Genomic DNA, 20,446 nt, shown 5'->3' on the forward strand with positions numbered 1-20,446 from the left:
GTGGCAGAATTTCACCTCGGTTTTGAGATGTTTTCCATAAGCCCACTACAAGCTTTTTCGTTTCATTGTTGGTTTTTCAACAACTCCGTTTTAACCTTCTTTGAAGGGTGCTTTCCAAGCTCATTTGTGGCAGAAGTTGTCATTTTCTTCTCCATTTTGTTATTCCAATGATATATCTTCTATTCTTTCTTCCGAGGGCATTGTGATGTTGCTCTCTTCACTCATCATCTCGGATTGTGAGGACCATGTTCTTTTCGTGCTTATCCATTCAACCGGAGTGCTGTATGAAACCTTTCTTACCCCTTGTACCATTCTTTCAATAGTTCCGGAGGTAGTGTGTTGTTGATTTCATCAAGTATCTTCTCATCTTGTCAAGTTCATGTTCAATTCCTTCCATTTACAGTCGGAGTGATGTCTAAACTATATCATTCTTATTCCTTCTCTATCTTATTTTAATCGGAGTGTTGTGTCTATCATTCCTCTTCTAACCGGAGTCTCATCCAAGTGCCTTCTTTTTGCCAAGTTTATATTCTATGCCTTTCATTTTCAACCGGAGTGCTTGCATGTACTTCTTGTCCATTGTAACCCTTTTCTTATGTCTTTCAACCTACAAGGTTCCTGTAATGTTCCTTGTTCCCCTTTTCTAACGGAGTGTTTTCAACTTTGTTCATCTTCGTTGTATTCTTTCTTTCAAGTTGTTCAACCTCTAAGGTTCTTTGGTTTCACTCTTTTGTCAAGAAGCAACTTTGTTTTTACCTCTTCCTCTTCTGCTTCTCTCCGGTGTCATCCTTAGATCTCGGGATGAGATCTCTTGTAAGTGGAGGAGTGTTGTGACACCCCGAGACCGACGCTCCAGATGCCTTCCATGTGTTGTGTGTCAGCCTTGTGTTTTATTTGTTTGTTGCATTTCATCATCGCATCATTCGCATTGCATCGGCACTCTGTTGTCATCATGGTTTTCAAAACTTGCACCCGTTCGTAGTTGCCGCGTCCCCCTGCCTTCGTTGACCGTTCCAAGACCAACGTTTTTTTGGATTCCCTCTTGGCTAACCACCTAACCTCTCTCGTTAGCCCATGGACCCCTTGCGTGCGCGTCGAAAACTCCCCCCAACCCGACCCGGACAGTCATGACCGACGTGTTTGAATCATCTCCATAAATACTTTCGTTTCTCCATTGGACTCACTAACCTTTTATTCTTCATTGTTCGATCGCGATCCGATGATCAAATTTGCTCCAAACCCCCTCTAGTCCATAGGCTATATTTATAGCAGATGACCCCCTAACCAAATCGGCCCCAACCCAATTTCTAGGAGATTTGTCCCCTCACCCGCCACCGCCACACTCCTCCTGTCTCTTCCTCATCGGGATCTCCTCCCGATCCATCCAGTCGATCCCCACCTCCTCGATTTGCAGACCCGGCCAATCATCGTCCCCGGCCACTAAGCACCTCCCACCTCGAGCTCCTCCAAGATCACCACACCATCTCCACCAGCACTCCACTCGGTTCACCGTCGCCAGCGACCGCGCCACCCGGAGCCCACGCCCTGGCCTGCTCCGTCGAGCCTCTCCACTGCCAGCACCCACCAGCACGGCCCCGCGCCCGTGCTCCCGCAGCCCCCCTCGTCTAGGAGCTCCACGAGGAGAGGAGCAATAGCGCCCGAGCGCTCCTCCTCCTCGCGACCTGCCGCCCCAGCGAACCACACCGCCGGCGACCACCTTCAGCAGGCCCCTCTGTCGCGTCCCTCCTCCTTCCTTCCTTCATCCCCTTTTCTGGTCCCTCAAGCTCTCTCTGTTCGGCTGTCACAGGACCCCCACCATGGATGCAGGCTTCAAGCCACCACCGCTGCCGTCGACGCCAGCCATGCACGTGCCACGCGCCGGAGTGGAGCTTCGAATGAGTTCATCGTCGTCGCCAATCACCTCGGCTCTGGCTAGAACGAGCTTGACCCCTTCCTCTGCTTTGCCCCCTCGATCCCGCTGCTGCCTGCTTCATTTGATTGAGCAGCGCCACCGCTGGAGTTCCTCGTCGCCGGGAACCGCCTCCCCGACCCTCGGACTTCCCGGATCCTCCGCGTCCACAGCATGCCTCGTCTCCAGCGTCGCGCCAAGTCCCACATTGTCGGCAGCGTTCCCACCGTCCGTCACCTGAACCTGTTGCTGCCTATGTCCTTAAGTAACGAGCGACAGCTCATTCGCCTCGCCTCGTGTTGACCACGGTCGGGCCACATCTTGCGCCAGGCCGAGCCGGCCTAGCTTCCCCTAGCGCAACCCGCTGCCGGCCTCACCTCATCACCGACCTGGGCTAAGGCCCACAAGGTGAGCTGCGCCCCGCCCAGATCCACAGCCTTTTGGCCCGCGTGGTGTTTTTTCCCGCCTGGTGGATTTCTCAATTATCCACAGGAAAACTAGATTTGCATAATAGCCCCCAAACTTCATGCATTTAATAACTCACAAATAGTGCATCGGATTAAAATGATGTAAACATGTACCTTGCTTAAAATTTTGTCTAGTTTCATAATATGCTACTTTCATGCATGTTGAAAATGTTTGAAATGTTGTTTGTTTAAATTTGCTCATATGACATGTTAAAATGGTTTATTTCATAACTACATAACTGTAGCTCCAAATTTAATAAACTTTATATGTAAATGGGGCAGAAAAATGCCTAGTTTAACATGGTGCACTCATCTTGCATGTTTAACAACTCTAAAATATGGTTTAGGGCAGAACAGTACCAAATCCATAAATTGCATATGAGGATTTTCCGGAATTGTTGTTTGTTGTTTCTGGCCTCATTTAAACTTGCCTGGTTAGGTAGTTTTATTATGCTTCACCTATTGCCATGTTTAATAACATTTAATATTATTGAGTACATAACCGAGAGAAGAACTAAATAAGTCATGTGGTGTTTCGTCAATATGCAACCCGTTTGTCTTCTTCATGGACTCGTTCTTCTTCCTAGCGGGATTTCAGGCAAGATGACCATACCCTCGATATCACTTCTATCTTTGCTTGCTAGTTGTTCGCTTTATTGCTATGTCACGCTACCTACCACTTGTTTATCATGCCTCCCATATTGTCATGTCAAGCCTCTAACCCACATTCCTAGCAAACTGTTGTTTGGCTATGTTACCGCTTTTGCTCAACCCCTCTTATAGCATTGTTAGTTGCAGGTGAGGTTGAAGATTGTTCCATGTTGGAACATGGATATGTTGGAATATCATTTTACCTCTTATTTGATTAATGCATCTATACACTTGGTAAAGGGTGGAAGGCTGGGCCTTATGCCTGGCGTTTTGTTCCACTCTTGTCACCCTAGTTTCTGTCATACTGGTGTTATATTCCTTGATTTTGCGTCCCTAACACGATGAGGGGTATGGGACCCTCTTGACAGTTCACTTTGAATAAAACTCCTTCAGCAAGGCCCAACCTTGGTTTTACATTTGCCTAACAACCTATAACTTTCCCTTGGGGTCGCGACCCCGAGGGTCATCTTTATTTTAACCCCCCGGGCCAGTGCTCCTCTGAGTGTTGGTCCGAAACGGGCAACCTACAGGGCCACCTCGAGGAAACTTGAGGGCTGGTTTTACTCGTAGCTTGTCCCATCTGGTGTGCCCTGGGAACGAGATGTGTGCAGCTCCTATCGGGATTTGTCGGCACAGTCGGGTGGTCTTGCTGGTTTAATTTTACCATTGTCGAAATGTCTTGTGCACCGGGATTCCGAGTCTGATCGGGTGTCCCGCGATGGAGGATTGTCTCCACGGGATCATGAGCTTGTGATGGGTTAATTTGGGACACCCCTGCAGGGTTTAAACTTTCGAGAGCCGTGCCTGCGGTTATGTGGTAGATGGGAATTTGTTAATATCCGATTGTAGAGAACTTGACACTTGACTTAATTAAAATGCATCAACCGCGTGTGTAGCCGTGATGGTCTCTTTTCGGCGGAGTTCGGGAAGTGAACACGGTTTGTGTTATGTTTGAACGTAAGTAGTTTCAGGATCACTTCTTGATCACTTCTAGCTTCACGACCGTTGCGTAGCTTCTCATCTTACTCTTATTTGCATATGTTAGCCACCATATTTTTGCTTAGCGCTTGCTGCAACTCCACCTCATTACCACATCCTACCCATAAGCTTAAATAGTCTTGATCTCGCGGGTGTGAGATTGCTGAGTCCTCGTGACTCATGGATACTTCCAAACAGTTGCAGGTGCCGATGATACCAGTGCAGGTGATGCTACCGAACTCAAGTGGGAGTTCGACGAGGACCTTGGTCGTTGCTATGTTTCGTTTCCTGATGATCAGTAGTGGAGCCCAGTTGGGACGATCGGGGATCTAGCATTTGGGGTTGTCTTCCTTTATTTTGGTTCCGTAGTCGGACCTTGATTGTACTATGGATGATGTATGTTTAACTTTTTATTTATGTGAAGTGGCGATTGTAAGCCAACTCTTTATCCCTTTCTTATTCAGTACATGGGATTGTGTGAAAATTACCCCTCTTGCGACAAAACCACCATGCGGTTATGCCTCTAAGTCGTGCCTCGAAACGTGGGAGATATAGCCGCATCGTGGGCGTTACATAGCCGCCGCCACTCCATTCAAAACAGGGAGAGAAGAGATCAAGAGAAGAAGAACCACCAGAGATCTTTCTTGTTTTGTTCTTCCGCCTTCATATTCATTTCATCTCGGCATCACCGTTGTAAGAGAAATTCCAAGTTGTAAGATCATGGGGTATAACTATATTCATACTCATTTGGAGATTGAGACTTGTTGAATCAGAATAAAACTAAACATAATAACATTCATCAGAATTGATTAGTTCACAAGAAAGGCTCCAAATCGATCACAGAGAAGGTAGACATGGGAAGATCTATAAAACACACACATCATAAAATAAGTAAAGTAGTTCTAAGAGATAGAACCGACAAGCTCGACAAAGACAATGCAATTTGTTTACCCAGTTCGAGTTGCTCGCATAACTCTACGTCTGGTTGGAGGGATTGAGCCTAAACTCACAAGACACAAGATTCCTCACCCTATTCTCCTTGAGCTAAGTTCACTTCTAACATGCCCAATTACTCGTGGTAGATGTTCAACATGATCTTCGGACCTTCACAGACTTGTTCTTCAGCAGTCCGTGACTACTCTTGCATGCTCTTGAACAGAGACTAGCCATCTAGAGGATGTGTAGTCCTCAAGAGTAGCATGTTAAGTTTGGCTTAGATGAAGTTCTTCAATGATACTTGGTCACTTAGCAGTTTTTAGGCTCTGGGTGTTCTCCGCACTTAGGGTTCTCACAATCTATTCGGTAGGATGGATTGGTGATAAAACACTTGTGAATTTACTCGGACCAACTAACTGCAAATGGTTGGAGTGTCATTGCTATTTATAGCCGGGAGTAATCCCGAGGGCTGAAATGGCCGTTGAAGGCAGGGGTCACCCAACATACACACGACACATGGTGAAATGGTCGGATTTCAAACACAACCACTGGACTTACTTGCATAACAATTCATCCAACTTCTCAGCAAGAACTTTTCACTAAGGTGCCCTGAAGAACTTCTTCTTCGAGACCAAAGCTAAATGAACTGCTTCGAAGGACATTTCCATGTCTTCACTCAGAGAAATAAGTTGGATTGAGCCTACACACGAAGTCTTCAATCTCAGATTTCACTTAGAGCACCCTTAATAGTATGATGTACCCTGTCGACTCAATAGAAGAAAATGAAACTAAAATAATCAAAGTTCTCGCTACAATTTCATATTCCTCGCATAGAGCATCATATAGGTGTTCATGGGAGTGAAATTCCTACAAATCCACACTAGGGTTTTGGATTACAACGAGATGAAGGGAGAAGCCGATGTCAAGGATGTGAATGATGATGATGGTTGATGTCGTAGTCTCTGTTATTGAAGCTATGGCATGGTGGTGCCTTTCTACTGATTCCCCTTCCGAATCCCTTCCAAAGGTCAGGTTTTCTGCTTTCATTTCATGGTTTGGAGTCTCTATGTTCGTCCTGCCAGAGACCCGATCACACCGGGTTGAAGTAGTCGACCATGGGGAGGGGGCGTCATGCGGTACGACTATTGGTACAAGCGGGTGTCGATGTATTATACACAGTCTTATGGAATGCCAGGTGCGGCCTGGTTTCTTCCCACATGCTCATAATCTTCGTATAGAAGGCTTTTAGACGTCCCATTAGCATATTTTACACCCAAAATAGGTTTTTTCTTATCAATGCTCAAAATATCATGCCTCTTTGGAACCTGGCGAAACCAGGCAAAAAGGGCACATGAACGTGATAAAATACAAAAATCCTTATGACCAAGATGCAAAAATAGAAAGTAAAAAGTGATACAAAATGATGCCATCAAATACATGCCAAATATGATAAATTGCGCCTTGTCAGGAGATGTTTACCTCTCAAGTCAGTTCGGTCAATTTTCTCTACTTAGTGTGCAATGCGGGTGGTGGGGTGGATGGTGAGCTCGAGTTAGTGGAGTTGAGATTAGGAGCAAATAGCGAGTTTGCCGATGTGGTGAGGAACACATAGAGCTCAGGACGGAGGTGTCAATGAGATCCTACTATGTAGGAAAGCGTGGTGCGTTAGATTACGCTCGGGCAGCGAGAGGTGGGAGGGGAATGTGAAAGGTCACTTACGAGTGGCCCCGATGTAGGTAGGCGCGATCTCTATCCTGCATGGCACGGACAGATAGACACAATGGACACCCCCATTTCTTCCCCGCATCTTGGGCTAAAATGGGGGATGTATTTATTCTTTCTGGTTTTCGCTATAGACTATAGTCTACTAGTCTAACTTGTTAACTTTTTGGTATTATAGATCTATCTATGACACAAGTATATCACTTGGTTTATGTTGTGGTTCCTTCCTAACTAAAAGGTCTTGCATTCAATTCTAAAAATGTTGCAATTTGTAGAAATGGTCATGTGGATTTTTTTTTCTCAAACCATGCTTGATACTTTCACATTAGTAGCTATATCATTGGAAATTACACTTTTAAAAATCTTCCATGATTTTAGATAGCCCAAATGGTCATTTACTATGGTTCATTAGTTATAATTAAAAATCCTAATAGCTTTGTGAGCTATTTGGACAAGAGAAACTGCCATTAACATTGTTATCTAGCTAGCCGGTGCTTGGTACTGAGAATTTATTATACATTGTAATGAGTTTACCATCTATCACTTCCTTGCATGCATAACATATCATTTGTTGTTCTCAAGGTCATCTATAAATCACACAAGAGATACAATTGGATAAAGGATGTAGTTCGTATATGCGGTTCCTTTCTTGCAAAGATTAATTTAGCAATGGTTGTGTTTGGAAGTTGCCCATTGGGGGCTATTTATCTAATATCTTCAACCGCGTAGATTCTTGATTTTACAGGGTTATTGATTATTCTACCGAGTCCCCTATTAAGTATAGTGGTATAGAAAGAGCATAATCTAACATTCTTGAATTTACAGGGTTATTTTTCTTTTACAAAGTCTCATTTTATGTTCACGAAGAACATTGTCTAAAATCTTGATAACATATAGGAGTACGTAGTCACTTGACTACAAATTCATGTTGTGCATTAGACGATTTATTCACTAATTTAAGATTTTGGCGTCTCTTGTCTTGGATTTGTCTCAACTCGTAAAATATGTTTACACTCAAAGCTCAACATGTAACTGTAGTCACAATATGGAATGAACTCTGTTTCGGTCATTTCAGAGTTGTGTCTTTGAATTCATGTGTTGGCTTTCAAAATTTTACTTATCATACATTGTGTCGCATAGATGGTGCTAACACTAAATAGTCTAATTAACATATTCAACTTAATGCCATGATTATTCTATGCCAAGTAAGAACAAAACATTAACATGAATTTAGCAGGATCAGAATAATGCTACCAGTGGGAGTGTCAGATATTCCTGGTCGTCGTTGTATGGAGTAAATTGTTAGGTGTTCGACCTAAGTCATTTGCTTCCAGATTGCATGCATCTTCAACCCTATATGCATATATCCTGCCTGAACATATTTTGTAGAATCGGATTTGTACTCAAGAGTTTTCTTGATACTGTCAAAATATTGATAACATGTGTTCACACTTGAGCCAATGATGCAAGCCAGCATTGGCTCCATTGCGCTTCCGCCACCTCCTGGTCCATGCACGCCTGCCATTACTGTTTAAGATATATCCACCCGGTGTTCTCTTCATGTACATCTTCCGTACGAGGAGGCGCTGGTGGCTAGATGGTGATAAGGGCAATGGTGGGCGGAGATGTTGTCGGAGAGAGGTCAGCATGAGGACAAGGGAGGTGGTGACAGGAGGTAAGAAGGGTGATAGCAGGGTCAACATGAGGACAAAAAGGAAGGCAATGAGAGAAGGCAAGGGGCGATAGTGGGAGAGACTGGTTTGTGGGCAGAATATGAATGTGACAGTGGCGTCATCACATCCTCCAAGTTGTAGAAAAGGAAAAGAAGTGGCTTGATGTGCCCCGAAAAGAGAAGTTCATTGTTATTATTCTTTTGTAGCATGCTTGTATTTGCAATTTGTTTAGTGAAATCAAATGTGTAATAGTCAAGCATGTCGCCAAGCAATGTATAGCTTAATAAGTGATAATTAGCTTTCCTTTTTTGCTTTCATATATGATTTAAAGCATATTTCAAGTTGAAGAGGAATCATAATTTTATAAAATACTATATGATGATTTTTTTGACACACGTGCAAATTTTACGTGAATTTATGTGTGCATTATGTTTGTGTGTGCGGCTTGACTGGCATGAGATAAATTGCTCATGGTTGTAAGTTTATGCGATATTTGTTTTGATATATTCTTTTTTTTTGCGGGGGTGTTTTGATATATTCATAAGTACATGCTCGCGAATTACAATGATATCTTTTTATCAATGTCTTTGTATAAGTTTTATTGGTTCATAGTACTTCCTTCTTTTCAAAATAAATACGGTTGTATACTAATTTATACTAAATCCGTGACATTTAGTTCGGGACGGAAGAGAGCACTAAGCAGCGCATTCAAGTAGTAACCGTAAAAACAAAGTAGCGCAAGAAAGGACGACAAAATCTGTTCACCACCTTGCCGCTTGTGGTCTCTCGCTCCTCCCGTGTGCGTGCGGCGTTGCGTCACTCATCCATCCATCCTCACCCCCGCTTACCCATCCTGCTTCTGCCTCACTCGATTCAGTTCAAGTGACCAGCACCGGCCACCGGGAAGCAGCGGGGCGCGCAGTGGGAAAGAAGGAACGCCGCAGGAGAAGAGAAGGGCGCTGCGACCGCGCTGCTCGCCGCGGCAGAGATCCGGCGGCGGCGCCCGAATCGACGGCCATGATGAGGCACAGAGCTCGCTCTTCCCCCAGCTCCCCTCTCACCCCATCCTCCAGCACGAGGTGACCTATCCATTTCCTCAGCTCTTCTTCTTCCTCCGGGCTTTTCTTCGCCGGTTCTTGTGACGGAATCGCTGCAAGCAAATTTACATGTGAATTCGCTGGAAGTTCTCACTAGAGCCGCGGCCATGGAATTCCTGGTGATGGCTGGACCAGGTTTAGAAAGCTTTTATACTGTTTATTTATTTGCCACCTTGAATATACGAGCTAGTACTTAGAACGAGGAATCTTGGGGTCCTTTTTGGCACTTTATTTATTCAGTAAGACAACAATCTACTCGTATGGCTTATGAATAAATAAAGAATAAGAATAAGAATGACAGGTCCACTGAAAGGTGGGCGTGTTGCTTCGATGTCAGATTCATGGATTGGTAATGTGGGTATTGCAATGTCGATCTTTGGCCAAAAAGTAGCTGCAAAATCATCACTGTAATTTGGAGACAATCGGACAAGAACAGTGCACAAGTCAGCCTCCGTTCCCCTTCACTTTTTTTCTTGAGCACAGCACAAGGGGATCTCCGAGGTCGGGTCCTCACCCTTAGCGTCGTGGAACCTGGTGGTATCAACATGGAGCACTAGTGCACTTGGCGTTGACATTTCCCGCAGCACACTATCTTTTCCCTTCTACCACTAGCGCAGTTTTGGATAGAAACAATGTGTTAATGATGTGCTCCGCACTTTAGCTTGACCTTGAGTTAATGATATGCCCAGAGCATCAGCAGGCCATCATGTTTTTTCCCTGAAAAGTATGATAAACCATCGGCCTCTGCATCGATTGATTCACACAACTGTATATTATTAATTAATTAATGATGATGCCAAACAAATCAACTTAATAAAATTGTAAAAGGAAAGAACTCGAGGCCATCCACAAAGACCTGCCTCCCGCAGCATCCCCAAAACCTACCACCAAAGCTGTGCGCAACATTCCAAGAAAACGCTTTCAAGAAGGAACCGCCGCTCGTACGCTGATGTTGGCTCATCCAACCAGATGTGAGACCAAGGGCTATTGCCCCGAAGCAGATCTTTGAACAAACACCTTCAACAAGGTAACGATGCACGTACGTCGACGCTGCCTGATCAAGCCCCAAAGGCAGATCATGGGTTTTCACTTGGAGAGAATGCACCCGCAATGCCTGCCGCCATACTCGTCGTCCACCACACTACCAGCTTGCTCACACAGAACTAGCGGGCCAAAGGAGAAGTCACCGGAAGGGAAGACGTCGTCACCTTGGCTTATAATGGGTGTTGCGTGGATACCCTCATTGTTCTCATCAATGGAGAAGATGCGAACAGTAGTCTTCTGATTTCCACTGCTCCATTTCCCCCCTGTCCAAGATTTGTCAGTTGCAAGAATCTCATGGCTCTATCCATATGAAGGTGTTGCATTCCTCAAGAAAGTTGTGATAATAGTTCGATCTTTTCTTGTATGTAGGTCTGCAACCATCATGTTCATTTCAGGTTGCATAATTGGTTAGTGTCAAGGGATTAGCATTTTAGCTCACATGGGAGATTCTTTCCCATTAACCCCATTATCATTGAATGACAAATTAAACTGTTGAACTAACATGTTGATTAGCCAGCACATCAGTCATTTGCTAGAAAATCACGATTTGATTTGGCAAGGCGCCGACTAGAGGCTTCTTCTTCATTTTCCACAATAGTGATAATAAATGCCACACAAACTTATAATCGGTTCTAAATTTATTACTGTGCTAATTAGTCAACTCACCGCTAATATTACCCAATTAACGGACTGAAGACCCACCTAGTATGACCTAGTTAATCATCATTAGTTACAACTACTTCAGCTAATTTTGGTGAAAGAGTTAGAACAGATTGCTTGATCATTTGTTAAATATTTTGAGCTATATCATGTAAAATGAATTGAACAATGAACATTGAACAACATACTAATGATGTGGACTAGTTTTCTCTACCAATTTATTTTCAAACTCATCTAGAGCCAGATCAAACCACCAGTTTTCATGACAGACTGGTCCATATGTGTTGGAGATCTCAAACCGTCATGTTATGCCTATGTTTTGCCTTTCTGTGAAGGAATAGAAGCTTGTCGTCGACTCCTCCTCTATCTTCAGTTCAAATGCGAAACTGCATGAGGTTTGGTATGCAGTACAGTTGATCTAAATGAAATCTGTGAGAAATTTGAGGCACACAAATATTAAACACCGAAGGAAATTTGAGTTGTGCAGTTATCTCGGAAGACTTCTTTTATTCCTCACATTCCATGATCCCAAAATCTGGAGCTGTAACCAGGCACTACACAATGGGAAAGGATAATAGTAGTATATTAGTTGAAATGAAAGGAAGATTACCAAAAGAGGATTTAAAAAAATTACAATCGTGTTCAACAACAGAGGTGTAATAGTGCATACTTTCGTCAAATACCGGCATGAGTGTAATAGAATATTTCGCGTAATTTGCTCGACCGTGGTGGGGAACTTTCCTTGCATAGTTGCATTCTACAGCATAAACAATTTACACACTTTCCTTATTGGCAGAGTGAAGAAGATATTTGGTTTCTCCGTATCTCTCATCCTCATCAATCTGGCTTCTATTATGGAGCGTGCTGATGAGAATCTTCTTCCAGCAGTTTACAAGGAAGTCGGTGCAGCCTTCAATGCTGGTCCCACTGACCTGGGATACCTTAATTTTGTAATGAACTTTCTTAAGTCGATAGCATCGCCCTTGGCCGGCATCCTTGCTCTTCACTATGATCGCCCAGCAGTGCTTGCAATAGGAACTGTCTTCTGGGCCTTATCAACAGGGGCTGTTGGTGTTAGCCAGCATTTTCAGCAGGTTGCATTCTGGAGAGCTATAAATGGCCTTGGACTTGCCATTGTAATACCAGCACTTCAGTCGTTCATAGCGGATAGCTACAAAGATGGTACACGCGGAGCTGGGTTTGGTTTGTTAAGCCTCATCGGTGCAGTAGGAGGTATAGGTGGTAGTATTGTGGCAACACTCATGGCTGGGAAGGACTACTGGGGATTGCCCGGGTGGCGTCTTGCTTTTATTATGGTTGCGCTTGTCAGCTTCATAATTGGAATTCTTGTCTACTTGTATTCTACTGATCCAAGAAGAATCCCTGGAAATCATCTTCTTGATGACGACGACTACGAGAGGTATTTCCCCTTATTAATTTTTAAATTGTGTGTTTGTTTAATTTATTTTATCTTGTCATGCTGCGAGGCTTCATTAATCAGAACTAGTACCCGAGTCCTGCTAAAACGAGTCTAAAGAACACCCTTACAGAGAGAGACCTTTGTGTGTTGTGTACAGTGATTTGGTGATCATATAGATGCTATGATTCTGCCAGATAAGATGCTATCATGATTTTCTATTTACTTGCAGGAATATAAATTTGAGTTGTAAGATTTGTTCTGCAGTGAATAATATGTGATGAGGTTGATTCTAAAGATGCATATCTCTTGTTTCATTACTTTGTCCCTTCCAGTTTGTAACTGCAGATAAAAAACCAAAAGATTTCCTTGGTCAGTGAAGCTTGTTAACTTGCAATGTGACTGCATTAGGGATGCTTTGATTTACAGGATACTCCCTCTGTCCCACAATATTATGGGACAGAGGGAGTAGATTTCTTCGTGTTCTAACTAAAGTGTGTAGTAATTGAGCCAAAGCTAGCGAAGAGATGAATAAACATAAATATTGGTATCCTCCTCTTTTCCCAGGTCACATCTGTCCAGCAAAGATGTTCTTCCTCCGACCTCTATCTGGATGGATTCTTGGGTAGCAATGAAGAGTGTCATGAAAGTGAAGACATTTCAGATCATTGTGTTGCAGGGGATAATTGGCTCATTGCCCTGGACCGCCATAGTTTTCTTCACCATGTGGTTTGAACTCATTGGTAAGGCAAACAAGCTGATAAGCTCCTAAATTAAATTCTCTAAAAGAAAGTTGAATATTGACCCTCCATGTTTGAACTCCTCTTAGGTTTTGACAATAGGAGTTCTGCAGCATTGAACAGCCTATTCGCCATTGGGTGCGCCAGTGGAGCTCTCCTTGGTGGTGTACTAGCAGACCGCCTGTCACGGCACTATCCCGATTCTGCACGCATCATGTGCGCTCAGTTTAGCGCCTTCATGGGCATTCCTTTCTCATGGATCCTTCTTACAGTCATTCCTCAGTCAACTGACTACTGGTTTGCCTACGCCGTCACACTCTTCTTCATGGGTATCACCATCAGCTGGTGTGCTACTTCCGCAAACAACCCCATGTTCGCGGAGGTAGTCCCTCCCAAGCACCGCACCATGATCTACGCCTTCGACCGGGCTTTTGAGGGTTCATTCGCCTCACTGGCCGCTCCTGCTGTTGGCTTGGTCACTGAGAAGATATATGGCTACGACGCCAAGACTGTAAACATCGCAAACGGATCAGCACAAGGGGCGTATGCGCTGTCGAGAGGGCTACTAACCATGATGATCCTTCCTTTTGGTATCTGTGTCCTGTTCTATAGCCCTTTGTACCTTGTGTTCAAGCACGACAGAGACAATGCCAAGGTAGCCAGATTCAAGGACCAGGAGCTAATCTGAAAATAAAAATATTTCTGCAGTGATGTTTCTGATAAGGATTCAAGCTTATTTGTGAATGTTTTGGTTGTAAATCGGAGCAAAAGACAATATATGCTATCAGGGAAATGTGATGCTAGTTCTAACAAAGTGCCAACATCACTAGATAATCTGAGCACATTGTGTACTTGTACACGATAACTTAAACTGCTATCTTATAGAACTTCCACAACTGCATTTCGTGTATAACTAACTTTAAAATGCACAAAGTTCCCCGTCTAGATAAGGAGACAAATCTAAGACAAGTATTTCGGGGCGGAGATAATATATTTTAGTATCTGAAAATAGAACTGTCTTCATTTACTGAACTCAATAACTATCAGTGATTCACATTTCCTTTTCTTCATATTGATGTGGGCTTTTCACTCTCAGGAAATTTGACGCCTCTAATGAACCCTGTTATAATCACGCTATCAATATAGAAGCATGATTATACCAAATATTCAATGGATTAAAAGGTTCAGACATAAATAAAAAAATTAAGCATTTAAACGTTATAACTGACAACTTTGACAAAAAAAACAGTAAAACATACAGGAGCACAGGAGTTTCAGCTCGAACATCCTGGAGAAGCGTAGTGAGCCACAAGCACAGTAGTTCCCTGATGTAAGACATAATCATGCCCTGGAGGTGTGTGACTATCATCTAGCTCAAAAGAAGATTCATATTCAGAAGGAATGTCCTCGGTGTCTTATTCCTGTGTGTATGTCAACAGTGAAAACAGCATTAATAAAATCCAATAGAGAATGTATTGTGAACACATATTTCAGAAGTAATGTGAATGCAGAAGAGAATCAAAGTGTGACCTGAATCCCTAGATGTGGAGTATTCTATGTCTGTATTTGCAGGCTCAGTGTCTTCTCCTGTACATAGTTTCGATGGTTATATAATATGAAATGTATTGTGAACACATAATTCAGTAAGTAATGTTAATACAAAAGAGAATCATAATGTAACCTCAATGGTGAAAACGACAGTAAATATAATGATAGTAACATAAACAGATAACTGAGAGACGCCAGCGCAGAAGATAATCAAAATACAACCTGAATCCTCAGGTTAAATCTTCCCGGATACTTCAACGCCTTCTTGCCTTTGCATCCGACATTGAGCTTCTTCTTTTATTAATTAGAGTGCATTGGCAATATCCCTTTTGCCACCAGATAATCTTCATTAGCATCGACCCACCTCCAAAAAAATCACAGGGCCACCAAACACTAAATTCAAAGAAAACATACCTTATGGTTCAGGCATTTGTATCTATTGTGAACTGCTACGTGTCCCTCCACCAGCACAAGGCCCTTGATGATGGGAAAGCTGTCTTGCCAGCACACTATATGGCAGGTTGGTCGAGCTCGATGATGCCAGCGGAGAGAATGCAACGACGGCGGACAGGAAAGATGAAGAGGATTCAGGCACCAGCACAGAATTTGTATTCCAGGGATACCCGCTAACAAAAAAATCAGAGCGCAGCAACCTTTTTGGAATCGAAAACAGACCGTCTTGCAATAAGAGAGGCAGAGCAAGGAACACCAGTGACTACATAAAAGAGGCTATTCAATAATAACATGTTGCAGAAGGCCACAAATGCTGTGGCAGATCGATCACAGTCAAAGGCAGGTTCAACTCCAGCTCCACAAGAGCACACACATTATGACACCAAACAACAAACGAAACAACACAAGATAAACCCACAAGTCATAACCGGCAATGACATCAACTCAGCCCCTGCAATTCGGTCCCTCCTTTCTTTCAGGTGAAGCTCATCAACGGTGAGCCGCACAGCTGCACGTCCGAGACGTCTGAGAGCCTCATCCTGGAGCTCGACCCCATCTCGAACTCCTCCAGGTCCGAGATGCTCTTCCTCTTGTGTGCTGCCGCTGCTTCCTGCCTCAAGCTCTCCTCGGAAGAATCCTTGGGGGTGATGCTTGGGGCCTCGGACGCCTCCAGGATGGGGCTCAGCATTGGCTGCTGCTGCATCTGGTTCTGCTGCGCCACCATCTCTGCCTGGGCTTCCGCCACCGTCGAGGGGTCGTCCTCCGAAGCGTAGAGTATCTTCTGGATAGCCTTCACAATCTGCACACGAGATAAAGATTTCATCGTCAACATTGCCCTTTCAAATACATAGATCAAGGTTCAGACACCTGCTGTTGTACTCTACAAGCATGATGTTTACACGTTCAGACACCTGCTGTTGTACTCTACAAGCATGATGTTTACACTTGTTCAGAAGGCTTTTTTTAACACACTGGTAGCCAATTGGCAGGCGCCGAGTAAGAGAATGGTTAAGCATTTCTGCTACTTACCGGTAAATGCTCAACCTCGGGGCTCTGGCACAAGATCTCAACGTCCCGCAGCTTAGAGAAATAGAAATCTCTCTCTTTCTCGGCGCTATCAACAAGGAGTTTCAGCTCGGTCATCTGCAAAGCATCATTGTCAGAATACAGGACTTGTGCAATGCCGAGAGACAGCAAGAAAGTTATGCTCAGCGTTCATGCCAAGTCACTCTCACCTGTGCATCATAAGCTGGAGGCGGCTTTGCGCACCGCTGTGGAGCATTTGAAGCATGCCCGTTGGCCCGCTTAGCTGCGTGCGACGGAGGCTGAGCTTTGTGGGTGGTGGATGCAGACTTGGCAGGCGCCTGGGAAGTCCCTGATGTCCTTCTGTTGGTGTCTTTCCCACCCTTGCTGCTTTCTCTTCTCTCGGAAGCATTGTAGCTGCGTGTTCAGAGGATTTTCATGAGATATGATAAGCACAATTGGTAACACTACCTGGTCATATATGCTACAGAAAGAATGGGGTTGGCTACCTGGTCATGAATCCACCATTAACAGAATCACAGTATCTTTTCATCCACTGCATGAACTCCAGGTTGTCTAGGGGCCTTCCTTTGATGAGCTTATTAACCTCAATGTGCTGCGACAGTGACAAAATATCATAATGTTCAGTTACATTAACAGTCCCTAAGGAATAACAAGAAGTAAGGATATGCTCAATGGTAATCCAGATTGCTCAAAAGGGTTGAATTTCAGTTTTCACACAGTTCTGATGACAAACACCATTTATGTAGGTTGTACACAGTTTACATATTCAGATATATATATTTTTATATAAAATTCAGTTACACTAATAGTCCCTATGGAAGTACTTAACAAGTAAGGATATCCTCAATAAGAATCCAGACTGCTCATGTGCTTCAAAGTTAAAAAGGACTGAATTTCAGTTTTCACGCGGTTCTGACAACACATGGCAATTCTCCACACAGCAAAAAACACTATTTATTTAGAGAACCTTCTATTCAGATCCGTATTTTGAACAGCCTAAAAATGTGATGTCTCGACCGTTCACTTTCACAATCAACAAAACTACATATACCCATCAAATTACTAGCCAATTGCCGAACTCATGGCTCAGTGTCTGTATATAGAATTCTGGTGACCACAACTCCACAATTAACTGATAACCTACAAATTGTTAGTGCATCCTCGTGTGCGGAGTAATCTGGCGGCATGAGCAATACAACTAACGCCACATAAATTCGCTCGCGAGAGGGGAAGAAGAAATGGGAGCGCACCTTGGTGATCTTCAGCTTGTTGAACACATCCTGCAGGACCTTGTAGTTCTGGATCATGTCGTACTCGTTCTTGGCGTCGAAGTTGACCTTGTGCATGGGCACCGCCCCGGGGTGCGCCGCGTCCATGAGCTGGCACGCCACCGCGCCCGACGCCGCCTGCACACACACGAGAATTCCGGCCGCGCGCCGTGTGAGCATCCCGAAACGCAACGAACCGAACCGAAATCGCGCCCGCAGATCCAGCAAAACCGCACGGATCGGGGGACGAACAGGCCATTGGAAGACGAGGTGGAGAGGGGAGGGGGGAGATCCGAACGTACCTCCTCGACCTTGGCGAGGCCGAGCTGCAGGGTAGTGTTGATCCAGGCGAGGATCTCGTTCCGCCCCACGAAGTAGGCGCCGTCCATCATCCCTATGTTGCTGACCGACATCTCCGCCGCCCTTGTCTTGCTTCTCCGCCGCCGGAGACGCGACCCGGACCTGCTCTCGCGAGGGACCAGGGGAGGTGGGGGGTGGAGCGGAGGAGCGGGGCTGGGGTTTCGCGAGGAAGGTTTTCGAATGCGGGCGGCGTTGGGGGATTCGGCCGAGATATAAGGTGAGAGAGACTTTTGCGTCGGACGGTTCTACCCTCCTAGGTCTGCGGTGCGGCCAGGGCTGGGAGGGGATTCAGGTTTCGACGGGTGTGACCGAGCGCCGGGGTGCGCGTGGACGGCCGGATTCGTCCGACCGTTGGGAGCGCTGCGGGTGGCCAGGGGCTGTCTCGTAATTTCGCACGGTTGGGGGATTTCGAATTTTGGGTTTAGGCGTGCTGCAACCATCACGTCTCTCGCGGTGTGAAGGCGACTCGCGTTGGGCTGGCATAGTTTTTTTTTCGACAAAGGGCTGGCGTATATGTTTCCCTATGGGCAACGGTGGAGCGTTTTCGGTTTCAGCGAATTCTGCCCGTTGCTTTTTGCTACGAGGAGTAATAGCGTGTGATCGAACGGGTGGTCCTGCTCCACCAAGCCTGCGAACTTAGGGCATCTCTAGCCGTTCGGCCCCCCGGTTATCGAAAAAGAGCCGTCTGAGGGTGAATCGGCGTTAGATTGGTCTCTGAGGATTACTTTGTTTCTAGTCGTTGGCCCACAAGTCGTTGCGGGTTCGGCGATATTTCATTCAAATTTTTGCAAACTCGGTGATACTTCATTGAAATTTGTATAAAAACATAAAACACATGCAAACCACGCCTAATTATGCCAAACTAAAAGCCTAGCCACCGTCGTCGTCTACATGTCGAAAAGTCTATAGAAGTGGGTGTAGTCGCCGTCGCCATCGTCGTCGTCGTCGTCGCGCGCCTCGCTTACGCCGTCGTCGTCCCTGCTGCAGCCCTGGCCGGGGTCGCCGACACGCGGTGGGGCGCTGGACGGCCTGGCCTCGTCCTCCTCGTCGCTGTCGAGGACGATGACGTTGCCCTCCTCGCGCCCGCAGCGACAAGCCTGGAGCTCCAGGTACGCTTGGCGCTGGCGGCGCACCTGCTCGCGGACGTAGTCCTCCTTCGTCCACTTGAGGGCGGACTCGTCGTCGGGGGCCACCATGTCGGCGTGCTCCGGCTTCACGGGGAGCAGCCCCGGCTCGGGCTTCGGCCGGACCAGTAGGAGGGAGCGCGGGGAGAGTCGGGCACCCTCGTTGATGACGAGGGCGCCGCTACGAGTGCGGCGCCCGAGCGGCGTCTCCTCCAGCTCGGGCTTGACGAGGCGAAGCACCAGCGAGCCGGAGGCCGACGACGAGGACGATCCCAGCTCCATCCGCCGCGGCGTCCAGGAGCTGCCACGGCGGCAAGAGAATGACGGCTGATACGTCTCCAACGTATCTACTTTTCCAAACACTTTTGCCTTTAGTTTGGACTCTAACTTGCATGATTTAAATGGAACTAATCCGGACTAACGTTGTTTTCAGCAGAATTGCCATGGTGTTATTTTTGTGCAGAAATAAAAGTTCTCGGAATGACCTGAAACTTCATGGAGAATATTTTTGGAATTAATAAAAAATACTGGCGAAAGAATCAACACCAGTGGGTCCACCCTGTCCACGAGGGTGCAGGGCGCCCCCCGGGACGCGCCCCCTGCCTCATGGGCCCTCTGAGGCTCCACCGACATCAACTCCAACTCTATATGTTCACATTCGGGGAGAAAACAAATCAGAAAGAATGATTCATCGCGTTTTACGACACGGAGCCGCCGCCAAGCCCTAATCTCTCTCGGGAGGGTAGATCTGGAGTCCGTTCGGGGCTCCAGAGAGGGGACTCCATTGTCGTCGTCATCATCAACCTTCCTCCATCACCAATTTCATGATGCTCACCGCCGTGCCTTTGTAATTCCATCGTAGGCTTGCTGGACGGTGATGGGTTGGATGAGATTTATCATGTAATCAAGTTAGTTTTGTTAGGATTTGATCCCTAGTATCCACTATGTTATGAGATTGATGTTGCTATGACTTTGCTATGCTTAATGCTTGTCACTAGGGCCCGAGTGCCATGATTTCAGATCTTAACCTATTATGTTTTCTTGAATATATGTGAGTTCTTGATCCTATCTTGCAAGTCAATAGTCACCTGCTATGTGTTATGATCCGGTAACCCCGAAGTGACAATAATCAGGACCACTCCCGGTGATGACCGTAGTTTGAGGAGTTCATGTATTCACTAAGTGTTAATGCTTTGGTCTGGTACTCTATTAAAAGGAGGCCTTAATATCCCTTAGTTTCTAATAGGACCCCGCTGCCATGGGAGGGTAGGACAAAAGATGGCATGCAAGCTCTTTTCCATAAGCACGTATGACTATATGCGGAATACATGCCTACATTACTTTGATGAACT

At 45.4% G+C, this 20,446-nt stretch overlaps 2 protein-coding genes across 3 annotated transcripts; one reads left to right on the forward strand and one right to left on the reverse strand.

The window, feature by feature from the left end:
- Positions 1-9,071: 9,071 nt before the first annotated feature.
- Positions 9,072-14,108, forward strand: LOC125507614 (multidrug resistance protein 2-like). 2 transcript variants are annotated; one of them, XM_048672146.1, is made up of 4 exons: positions 9,072-9,415; positions 11,934-12,557; positions 13,122-13,297; positions 13,384-14,108. In XM_048672146.1, exons 1-4 carry the CDS (start codon positions 9,354-9,356, stop codon positions 13,980-13,982), a joined length of 1,461 nt encoding a protein of 486 aa, XP_048528103.1. In that variant the 5' UTR covers positions 9,072-9,353; the 3' UTR covers positions 13,983-14,108. The 2 variants fall into 2 exon arrangements, with proteins under 2 accessions (XP_048528103.1, XP_048528108.1); XM_048672151.1 differs by having other exon boundaries at positions 9,073-9,415; positions 12,026-12,557.
- Positions 14,109-15,558: 1,450 nt separating this feature from the next.
- On the reverse strand, positions 15,559-18,161 carry LOC125507630 (microtubule-associated protein RP/EB family member 1C-like). The gene is made up of 6 exons (XM_048672157.1): positions 17,913-18,161; positions 17,593-17,748; positions 16,828-16,934; positions 16,531-16,735; positions 16,325-16,438; positions 15,559-16,094 (listed from the first exon to the last, which is right to left on the reverse strand). The coding sequence occupies exons 1-6, from the start codon at positions 18,021-18,023 to the stop codon at positions 15,771-15,773; spliced, it is 1,017 nt and encodes a 338-aa protein (XP_048528114.1). The 5' UTR covers positions 18,024-18,161; the 3' UTR covers positions 15,559-15,770.
- Between the last annotated feature and the right edge of the window lie 2,285 nt (positions 18,162-20,446).

Source organism: Triticum urartu, chromosome 1 (assembly GCF_003073215.2).
Source record: "Triticum urartu cultivar G1812 chromosome 1, Tu2.1, whole genome shotgun sequence".
Lineage (NCBI taxonomy): Eukaryota > Viridiplantae > Streptophyta > Magnoliopsida > Poales > Poaceae > Triticum > Triticum urartu.